The sequence below is a fragment of the Leptonotus elevatus genome, chromosome 21 (assembly GCF_054856555.1).
Source record: "Leptonotus elevatus isolate MCC_2025b chromosome 21, RoL_Lele_1.0, whole genome shotgun sequence".
Classification (NCBI taxonomy): Eukaryota; Metazoa; Chordata; class Actinopteri; order Syngnathiformes; family Syngnathidae; genus Leptonotus; species Leptonotus elevatus.
Genome location: NC_141259.1, coordinates 13,109,570 through 13,120,374, shown reverse-complemented (window position 1 = coordinate 13,120,374; position 10,805 = coordinate 13,109,570). Strand labels below are relative to the sequence as shown.

General features: G+C 46.0%; 2 protein-coding genes across 4 annotated transcripts in view; both read left to right on the top strand.

The window, feature by feature from the left end:
• The first annotated feature begins 587 nt into the window (after nucleotides 1–587).
• On the top strand, nucleotides 588–6,004 carry LOC147155967 (zinc transporter ZIP12-like). The gene is made up of 12 exons (XM_086066082.1): nucleotides 588–872; nucleotides 2,254–2,556; nucleotides 2,635–2,836; nucleotides 2,923–3,065; nucleotides 3,146–3,320; nucleotides 3,408–3,580; nucleotides 3,783–3,926; nucleotides 3,992–4,048; nucleotides 4,192–4,246; nucleotides 4,324–4,482; nucleotides 4,548–4,735; nucleotides 5,134–6,004. The coding sequence occupies exons 1-12, from the start codon at nucleotides 636–638 to the stop codon at nucleotides 5,260–5,262; spliced, it is 1,965 nt and encodes a 654-aa protein (XP_085922208.1). The 5' UTR covers nucleotides 588–635; the 3' UTR covers nucleotides 5,263–6,004.
• Nucleotides 6,005–6,139: 135 nt separating this feature from the next.
• The window catches only part of cacnb2a (calcium channel, voltage-dependent, beta 2a), a 32,733-nt gene continuing 28,067 nt past the window's right edge, over nucleotides 6,140–10,805 (top strand). The window contains exons 1-2 of one of the 3 annotated variants that reach the window (XM_086066132.1): nucleotides 6,140–6,326; nucleotides 6,963–7,055. In XM_086066132.1, coding sequence (XP_085922258.1) covers nucleotides 6,297–6,326; nucleotides 6,963–7,055 — 123 coding nt within the window. In that variant the 5' untranslated portion in view covers nucleotides 6,140–6,296. Of the gene's footprint in view, nucleotides 6,327–6,962; nucleotides 7,056–9,656; nucleotides 9,771–10,805 lie in introns of those variants that run through there. The other 2 variants (XM_086066138.1, XM_086066134.1) reach the window with 2 other exon arrangements.

Sequence of the window (10,805 nt, the reverse complement as noted above, 5' to 3'; positions counted from 1 at the left end):
TTAGCGTGAACCAATTTGCCCACCAGGCAACTCTCTCCATGGCAACTAATCCTCAAGAGCTTACTTCCAATAATTAGCCTTTTTCCAGAACCCGGAATTCTGCCCAAACAGCTGACGACCGGATTTTTATCACCTATGGGCAGGTAGAATTCGGCTTTCCAGTTGCTTTGCAAACATTTCTTGCTGTGCTCGGTCGTGTTGACCCGGAGTGGGAGGATGTTCAAAAGAGTTTTTTTTTTATATGAAAAAAAAAAAAAAGCATTAGGAGTGACTCGGAGATCGTTAACAAAACCTTCCGTTATGATATTTGGGAGCGATGTACTGGATGTACCGTCTCATAAAGCATTCCCAGTGACCTCGTTTTTAATTTAACTGTTTTCCTCCAGCCTTGAATGCCAAACGTAATTTTTTTCTCCTAAGTACTAATTATGCTTTCACCCCCCACCGCCATCTCCCTGCCCCCGTGCTCTCTGACTGGCTGCACTAATCCTTTTGTTGTGGACCGAGAGGCCCGGCTTTGGCTGCACTGTAAGGGTTAGTTCAAGCGGAGGGTGACCGCCAGACCCCCCCGTCCCCACCCCCCCGTCCTCGCCGTTTGGATGGTCACCTCATCTTAGGAAGACCTCGACAGCAACATGTGCTCGCAGGGATTCGCAGTTCCTCGTTTTCTGCTGTTGCTGCTGATGTGTCTGCTGGGACCAGTCCGAGCAGAGTCAAATTTACAGGACGTCCTCAAAGTCTTGGATCTGCCGTTCAGTCAGGACGAAGAGGCGCACCTCCAGAAGAACCACGTCGGTATCCTGGTCTCTGCGATTCTTCTGGCGGTCAACTGCCCGGAGAGGACTGGCGCCTCTCTGGAAGTCTGTGACAAGGTAGGCCCATTTCCTGCAAAACAACTTTTAATTCCTGAGAACTTTTTGTTTGTCAAGACTGGAATGTGAGGCTTAAGTTTCTTGACCTTTTATGGCTCATTCATGCTGAGTGGCTTTCTTCGGGGCATCCCTTGCGTTTGACACTGCCAAACTCTTGAGAGTCAACTCAGAGCTACTTGACGTCGGCGGCGCAAGGTGGCTTGACAATGGCGTCCGGATTCTCGAAAGGAGTCCTCGATGGGATTTTGGGGTATTCCTTTGTTTTTGAGAAGCGTTGCTCTCGATGTTGTTTCTCTAAGCCTGTTATTGTTTCCGTTGGGTAGACAACAATCTCCTTGAACGCAAATACAATCAACGTTTCCAAGAATCGCTGGGTACGCTTTCAAGGTTCATTTCACTGGAACACTTTGTGGCCATGCTAATTTTCAGCCATATATGAAGTCCACATGAGACTTTTAGCTTGGAACCACCTGTGCCTTTTTAGCCTCATGTACATAGAAGTCCAATAATTAACTAATTTGCTCCCAAAGACGTATATGTTCTATTTTAAATTTTTATTTTTATTTTAAATGTTTGTTTTTTTTATGCTAGAGAAAACAGAAGGCTTTGATGTAGCCTCTGAACTGAGGGAAAATGGTTGAAGCAATGGTAGTTATTACAAAAACGGCCAGCAGGTGGCAGCAGAGTATAAGAGATCAGCCAGGGCCATGTGGGAAAAAAAAGCTAATTAATAATAATGATGAAACTTGGCTATATTCTAATGCTAATTGCTGCAAAACGGAAACGGATAGAAACATACTTTTTTTTTTTCCTGATGGAAGAAGAGACTCTAACGTTTCTTTTAGGAATAGAACAGAATATTCTATGGTGCTTGCAAAATCAGTCAAAATCCAGTCAAACAGCCAGGAGCGAAGGGAGTTGCTTCAGTGAAAATTCATCAGACTTAAAACATCATCAGACACATATTGTACTTTCAAGGACAAAATGGTGCCCTACTGCACCTACTTCTGGGGACTAGACAGGAACAAGGACTAAATTGTACCGTGAAAGGTCAGACTGGACTCCGACTTGACCTGATTGTCGGGACAAGGTAGGAACAAGGTCACCATTGTACCCTAAAAGATCAAAGTTGACCCCTGATTCTAAGGACAAGGTGACAAACTAGAAACAAGGACGAGACTGTACTTTAGGTTCTGGTGACAAAGCAGAAACAAGAACTTGGTTGTACTTTAAAAGACAAAGTTTCACAATTACAGTACTAAACAGCTGATTCTGGCTAAAAGCTACCCAGATAGAAACGGAGACTTTTCGAACAACCTTTCAAACTGACTGACTTCCTTGTTTAAATGACTTGAGCAATTCCAGCCTCGTCCTCTTCCAGTGCCTGCCACCGGACGTTGCGTTGTCCGTGCTGGAGGACGACGGGAAGCCGTACCTGACCGAGGACGACTTCCAGCGCCTCTCCACTCTTCTGCTCTACTACATTTTGAACCTGCGAGATCTGTGCCGGTCATCGTCCTCACCTACCCGAACTTACGAGTTTTACCTGCGAGCGCTCACCGGTCTCCATGCGGCGGAGGACAACAACGGTGTCCTCTCTTTGGGTGAACTTGAAAGCATTCTTCAGATCGTCAACCGGTACAACTCCTCCATCCAAGAAGGTTCGACTGTCTCCAACCTTCAGGTAACAGATGACGCTTTTATCATCCCGAGCAAAACTGAAGAAACTGAAGTGATATTATCGCTCCTTTTGTACGTCTAGTGCATTGACGCCACTCATCTGCTCGAAGATACTAATGCGAAAGAAGGTGCCCCGATGGCGTCCGTACCCAAAGTGTCCGCTGCCATCATCAGTCACCTCCTGCGGGGTCCCTGTTTCGCACAGAGGAACCTCCCTCCGCCGGCCTTCTTTACCAACTACATCTTTCGCTCCCTCAATCGCACCAGTGAACTTCAAGTCTTAGGTGAGATGGATCGTCCAGCAACCTTCAACTCTTTTTCTCTCTCGATATCTAGCCGTGCACGTTTTTTTTTTCTCTCTCTCTCGAAGATCTGGAGGTGCTGCTTCACCAACTCGGCGTTGGCGGAGAAGGAAAGAAGCCGCACGCTCACGGCAGGAAGAGGCGAAGCTCGCAGAGCGAGTCGGGGCATTCGTTGGAGCGTTGCGGCCATGAAGTTGGGAACTGGGCGCAGGTAAAACACTTGTGATAAATCGGGGAGACGAACCAAGAAGATACTCATCAGGTTGTCTCGTCCTTTTTGAATCCAAACAGGTCTGTTTTTCAGCCAATCAGCTGGTGTATATTTTTGCCGCGGATCCGCAACTGCCCATTTCTAAGGAGCACTTTGGACAAATGTGCCCGGCCATCATCCAGCAGTTGCTAGGCAATGCGTGCGATTCTGCCGAGCAGAACACAAGAGGATCTCAGCAGCCCACTGCTTTTGAGAGTGAGGGCGTTTGACCTTCTGTTTCCCGTGCTTGATATTTCTAGCTTAATTAAATATATATATATATATATATTTGATTTTTTGCAGAGTACGGCTACAGCACGGCAGCGGTGCTGCTCATCACTCTGGGATCCATGCTAGGCATCTGCTTGATCTTCTTCAACTCCTGCCAGGAGACCTACAGCCTCATCTTGCAGCTTTTCGTGGGCCTGGCCGTGGGGACCCTCTCTGGCGACGCCCTCCTTCACCTCATCCCGCAGGTGCGGCCGTCATGAACACTTCTTCAAACCAAACGTGGGCATTCGCGGTCAATTAAAACAACGAGCATCTGCTAACTTAGTGCTATCGTACAGTAATGTGAAAAGCTGTAATGTATAAACCTTCGAGCGATACAAATGCCCTTAGCTGGCTTTTCATTAGTTAAGAATCAGGATTATTATTACTTTTTTCATCATTTGGTAGGTCCTTGGCCTCCACGGGCACGACGAGGAACACCTCACGGAGCAGACGGACTACCTGTGGAAGATTGTCGGCGTGGTGGCCGGCATCTACGGCTTCTTCCTGATGGAGAGGCTCTTTTTCTTCCTGGTTCCGCCGCACGGACATGTAAGTTCCTGAGAAAACCCCTTGGAATTCTCAAGCACAGCTTTGCGTCTTTATGCCCTTTTTAGAGCCACTCGCGCGAGGGTCCGTCCCGGAGGGGCAAGTCCATCTCGACCATACAGCTGGTAAGGATCATTAGGCGTGTCGTTTTATGAGCTTTTGAAAAGGAATAGTGTCAATGCTAAGGTGCAGTTTAACTTCTGCTAGATACGAGGCAATGAGTAGAGAGGTGATGGTTTGTGAGGGAGGTCATTTGTTTTTTTACCAGCAAGGACCAGTGGATGAAGAAGCAGAAACTCCACAGCAGAGACCTTCACAACAAAGTAAGCTAAATGCGGTTCAGTACTGTGGTTCCGGTGAAGTCCTTATCGTCCCCGCATGGCGGCGGTGCTTTCCCTAGGCCGCGGCGTTCCCCTGCTGGCTGTGATGGTCATCGTCGGCGACAGTCTCCACAACTTTGCTGACGGCCTGGTGGTGGGCGCCGCCTTCTCCTCGTCGCCGGAGACTGGCATGGCGACCACCGTGGCCATCTTGTGCCACGAGATCCCCCATGAGATGGGTGAGGACTTGCTCCACTCGTACAAGGACAAGATTTGTTCAACTTAATTTGTTTGTTTTATTAAGGGGATTTCGCAGTGCTGTTGAGCTCCGGACTGCCCGTGAAGACGGCCGTGGTCATGAATTTTATCAGCGCCTTGACGGCCTTCGCGGGCCTCTACATTGGACTGTTCGTCTCGGCTCAGGCGCAAGTGCAGCAGTGGATCTTTGCAGTCACCGCCGGGATTTTCCTCTACCTTTCACTGGTGGAGATGGTGAGATATGCTACCTGATTGACGCTAGCAGTAAGCTTCTACAAGCTACCTAGCTAAAGCTACCAGTTAGCTTGCTAAAGTTAGCAATGAGCTAAACATTTAACTACATGCTATCTGGCTAAAGTGAGCTATAACCTAATGATATAGCACGTTAGCTTCTACAAGCTACCTAGCTAAAGCTACCAGTTAGCTTGCTAAAGTTAGCAATGAGCTAAAGATTTAACTACATGCTATCTGGCTAAAGTGAGCTATAACCTAATGATATAGCACGTTAGCTTCCTAAAGCTAACAATAAGACTGAAGCTAATAATAGGCTAATAGATGCTAATGGAAGTCTACACTTCTTTTATCCATCTTGCGCACTAATGTTTGCGTCCTCCTTTTCTTTGCCCCGCCAGCTTCCCGAGATGAGTCGCTTGCGGAGCGGGCGACCATTAACTGCGTTCCTGCTGCAGAATGTTGGCCTCCTGTCGGGTTGGGCCTGTCTCCTGCTGCTCGCACTCTTTGAACATGAGCTCAAATTCTAGTACTATCATAATCACAACAATAAACATGGATATTTTATGGAGGCGCGTCTCCTTTGTGAGGCTTTCCGCTGCACACCTGAGCTTGGTGAGTAACGGTCGTCCGGCCCACGCGTGCCTGACTTTTTCACATGTGAAAAGTGACAACTGAGAGAAAGAACATGTTTCCTCTATCCATTAATGAATCGGTCAGGGCACGAGTCATTGGTGCTGCCTGTATCGCCTGTATGCAACAAAATCATCTGACATTTGCTCTGAAAAAAAAAGACTGACATTTTTATATCAGTAAATAGGACTTTATTCTTGAAACATTGTGACTTTCCTTGAACAATTGTCATTTTCTTGAAAATAATGGAATGGCTTGGCAAGATTAGTAGTAGTTAGTGTATTGCTTCTTTTCCCGTTGTTAAATGAAAGTTCTACCACCAGATGGCGCTCGAGAGATGCTGTAAGATGGTTATGATGTAGTAATGCAATTCCCCCAAAGAAGAACTTTATCAATTTGTTAAGGCTAAATACTGTAGCCAATTACTAGGTAAATGCAATGTATCATTACATATTATTTGACAATATACTGTGTTTTTGTAAAACTGTAGAATGTAAAAAGTATTTGAGAATACATCATGTTTTGTGCATTTCATATAATTACAACTGATGCAACGAGATCTGTGTGAAAAACATGCTAACTTTCTCCTCACATTTTGATAATAAATTAATAAAAGTGAAATAGAGTTCTACACATTTACTTAATTTTCACGGGGTTTTTTTCTGCTGGACTGTTGACATGAGGAGGCGGTGGAAGGATGGAGCAGCCAGTGTAGGCGGCGGGGGGGGAGGCTGTAAAACATCCACCACCATTCTATCATTATCACCGGAGCGTCTTTTTCAAGCTCCTCCCGCTTCTTCCAACTTGACGACCCGGCAGAGGAGCTCGATCGCCTAGCAGCGATGAATGACTCAAGATGAAGGGCTTATGTTTGTATTTTGGTGATTTTCTTCGTTGTATCGTCTAAAAAAAAAAGAGCGACGAGCACATAATGGAGGTGGACTCGCTGCAGCAGTTTCAAGTAAGTTAAGGCGTCTTTTTTGGGGGTAACGAGTTAGCAGGTGAAAGTTTCAGGCTAGTGCTAAAATACGGCGACATTTTGGCTCGGATTAGTGTTAACAGTCAACGTCGTATTTTGTGTCACATGTCCTACTTTTTTTTTTAAATGATTTTTACTGTTAATGTTGTTCCGAGTTAATTGTGCTACGAGCACATTATTTAATCACCGTTGAAATAAAACTAGCCGGTGATTGGTGAATCTCCACACCTACGACATTTTGTTTCCAGTTCGTAGTAAAGGTCAATTTTCACTTTTAAGACTCGTTTTTTTTGTCGTTGCTTATTGTTTGTGTCAACAGAAATAAATGGATTCAAGTTTTTTTTTTTAATGCTGTATTTAATGTTAAATTAAAATTAATAGGTATGTAAAATCTCAGCCGACATTTTGCCTCCAATTCGAGGCCCTTGTCAGTCATTTTGTGTCGTCTGCTTTCTTGTCACCTCTCAATATTAAAATAAGCCAAAAATACTTGGGAATAAACAAAGTCTTCATTATTAAACTTAAACCAATCATCCCCAAAAGCTTGTTTATGCTGTATGTCAGTTAATCAAACTAGCTGCATTTTTAATACTTGTTTTATTATTCCGTTTTTTGAAGTTTATCAGCAAAGGAGCCCGCAGGAAAGGTCGCTTTAGAAGTTCGGATGGTAGCACGTCCTCCGACACCACCGCCAACAGCCTCATACGTCAGGTAAGGAGTGAGCATTTAAATGTCCTCTTCTCACCGCTTGCCTGCCTCGTACACACCCACTTGCTGCACTTGCAAAGTTAACATCCGAACAGCTTTAACCACACATTCATTGTTGTTTTATTTAGTTATAGTACAGTAAATCCCCCAAAGGTTGGTTTGATTGAGGACCACTGCACAAGCGGAATATGTCCCGGTGGCCCATTTCCTGTCTCCTTGTCAGAATGTGTGCGTTTCTGTCTAAATGTGTGCCGGTAAAAACAAACTGGGCACAAGTTCTGCGCTCCAGTCATCATCATCCATCAGTCCTGAGATGTGTGCTGCCATGAAAGTCTTGTGTAAACACCTCCGGGGACCCGTGATGGCGGCGGCATTTTCGCCTGCGCTACCGCGCTAGCATCTCCTGTTATAAAGCAGAGCTGGCGAGGTATGCCTTGTACGCGTCTGGACTTTGTAGAATGTAGAGACCTGCACGGGATGGGATGGGTGCCCTCGGCTGAATGTTTCTCCCTTTTTAGGAGGAGGCATGCATCTCCTCACTTTTTTGGCACCAGCAGCAAAAACGCAAACTCTTGTCTTCCCTGACAACTTGTGAATGAGCCTCTTGCGTCACACTAACCGTGCCCAGTGAGAATTTGCCCAATTTTTCTCATGGGAGTTGCATCTTGACCTCACGGTCCACACATGATGATGATGAATCTCAGTCAAACTAAAAAGAGAATGTATCAGTCAGATTCTATAGAAATGTTGTGGAAGGTCGTTCCAGGAGCGCAGGGAAGATGAAGTGGAGTGACGCATACAGGGTCAGTGAGAGCGACCCAAAAATAGCACACCTTCCCGTAACGGCTCCTTTGTTTGGGTGATAATCTAAATACTGTTTTGCAATCGTATCAGTTTGTGTTTGAATATGCTGTTGTGGATCTAAGGAAGTAACGAGAGTCAAACACAGTTAACTCATTCCGAGAAATGCGCCCACTAGGGAATCATGAAAATGGAAATTCCAGGATCAAATTGTCACTTCTGCTACTTGGTTTGATAGGGGACGGACACTCGGACCGCGGTTGGGGTTTCACCACCTCTTGGCCCCCACCTTTGCATACCCCTGATGTACAGTATAAGAGGTGAATGGCAAATACAGTAATACAAATATTGTGAATATAAACGACAGAAAGAATATAAATACAGAATATAAATAGAATATTTTTCTATACTATTAAAACTTTTCGGCTGTATTAGCCATAACCAGGTGGAAACGTGATTCATTTTTGTATCTGAGTCATCCTGGGAAACCGTCCAGTCCCCGGCCCCGAGTATTAATAAACGTTCCTAATTTAGCACTTGTCTAAAAGCAATCAACAAAAGCTTCTAGCGAAGCAGAGAATAAACAGTCCTGAACTTTCAGAGGATTGCTTAGGCGCAGATCTAAAAATAAGTCTGTTCATAATAGTGATATCAAATATGGTCCAGACAGAAACGATTTGCTCCGAGATGCCAAAGTGGAAGTCTGAATGTTGCTTGAAGTCATTTAGCATTCTACTGATGAAAGGCGCACTTGAGGGCAGGAAAACCCGGTCGCATTCCCCCGCTGATTGCGGGCGCTTATTTTCTCCCCCTCTTTTTGCTTCGTGAATGATGTCACATCCTCCTGATTGGCTGCTTATCAGACCTGGCAACCTCCCCTGGACTGCCAAAATTAAATAAATAAATGCGGCATGAATTATTTAAAAAAAAAAAATTGTGTGTGTTTTACTAATTACATGTGTCAATAGACACATTTGATTACTTAGTCACATGTGCAGTGGCGTCAGACTGCAGTCGTGGGCTAAGTGCTAGACTGCCATCTTGTGGAGAAAAGCGATAATTGTCACCTAAATGTTGCTAACATTTTTTTTTTCTCCTGGAGCTTGAGAGGATTTTCATCCATTCTCTATAGTGTTTGTCCTCTTTACGGACACAGGTGAGCTGGATCATCTGGGTGGGGGCTGAACTGGTCACCCTGAACTTGTCGCCACAAACGACCATTCGCGCTCACACCTATGGACAATTTGGAGGCTTCAATGACCCCCAACATGCATGATTTTGGCATGTGGGGAGGTAGCCGAAATGTAAATGTAGAAAAATCCAGAAAGGAAGGTTCGAGCAGGCACGGCTCCACTTTCTTATATTGACAGCACATTGCAGATATGAGGAAATGAGGACTGACTGGCACAGCATTCAAGTTGGAAGGGTGGGGTACTCAAAGTCAAGAGAGAGAGAGAGAGAGAGAGAGGGGGCATATGGATGGACGCTCTCTCGTAGGACGCAAGGGGACGGCGGTCAATAAAGGACACCCCACCCCACCGCCTCCTCCCGTTACAAGCCTTTGTGCCGAGGAGCAACTTGTGCGACACGATGAGTGAGTGAAACTCCACAAGCGGCTGAAAGCAGAAAACTGTAGCACTGCAGAGATTTTTTTTCTGGGGAGGGGGGGGAAGAGGGGCGGGGGGGGTGCAGATCAAGTGGATTTCACCATTTTGGGTTTATGAGCGGCTACCGTAACAAGACACCTATGACACTGTGATGCCAGCAACAGGGTTTCTGACTTTTTTAAGTCCTCTGGTCAAGGATCCGCAGGGACGGATGCCGCCGCTCGACAGGTAGCCCCCGTCCCTCGCTGCCCCGGTCCCCTTCATGCCGTGCTGTGGGCTGGGCCATCGCCGGAAAGCACCGCTTCCATATGTAAGTTTTGACGCTTCCTATATCAGCAACACGGTTGAAGGGTAAAGAATGAAGGTGCACAATCAGGTGCATGTTTATTTTCGTCTTTCATGTGCTGCAGTTAAGATACTTTTTTTTTTTTTCTTCCATTCGGTTTTACCACTAGAGGGCCTTGTTTCACTTTTACATTGTCACACACTTTAGAAGCTGATAGCAGAGAATGTTAAGAAAGGAAGTGTAACTACTGTAGTTAAGTGTGCCTTTAAGGGGCGTGTTTTAATCTTGTACAACCACCTCGTGAAACTCCAGTGACGACAAGCCCGTGTATGTCGTATCTGCGAGTGTCGTCATGAGCTCCGCCTGAATAATCCATCGCAGCCTCGCGGTGGATTACGTGACAGCGAGTGCGCAAGCGATCCGCCAGGTGTTGTCCCACAAACGCAGCCAAGAAGAAAGCTGGAAGAAAATACTTCTTTTTTTTTTCTCGTCCCCAAAACATCTTTATCCCGCGCACTGCAGCCAAGACAGAAAATGTCTTACTTGTGCCGTGATTAATTTTACTCCACAGTGCACCGGATCAACATTCACCGCACAACTGAGTAAGCTTTAATTTAACTGATGAGTGGATTAGTGTAGGACCAGCTGTTGCCAGGCCACACTTGACTGGTGAACCGACAGCATGTGTAAAAGGTGTTGACGCGCGCCGAGTTCAAGTGCCCCCCTCCCGCCGTGCTGAAATTTAATATCATGACTGTAATAAAAACGATCCCAGAAGCGGAGCGGGAATTGCGACTGGCGCTGGCCCCAAGAGGCGCTCCAGATGCCGTTAACCGCCACTCGTTCGATGACGCTCCACTTACATGTTAGTGTTGCGTAATAAATGTGACAATTCCACTCGAGGTGGAATTTGGAGCATGCCGTTTCCTGACAGGCTTGGAGTAGACGTCCCAGACGCTACTCATGGAAAGTCTGGGAATGGAACACATTGGGGCCCCCCCTCTCAGATTCAGTCAGTAAGATTTGTGAATGGAGGTCAGTCAGTCAAGTATGACTACA

Excerpts from the sequence above, each read along its gene's own strand:
- LOC147155967 (XM_086066082.1), top strand. The coding sequence starts at position 636 with ATGTGCTCGCAGGGATTCGCAGTTCCTCGTTTTCTGCTGTTGCTGCTG. Across the intron at positions 3,066-3,145 it reads AAGTTGGGAACTGGGCGCAG|GTCTGTTTTTCAGCCAATCA; the intron begins GTAAAACACTTG and ends GAATCCAAACAG. Across the intron at positions 3,581-3,782 it reads TCCTTCACCTCATCCCGCAG|GTCCTTGGCCTCCACGGGCA; the intron begins GTGCGGCCGTCA and ends ATCATTTGGTAG.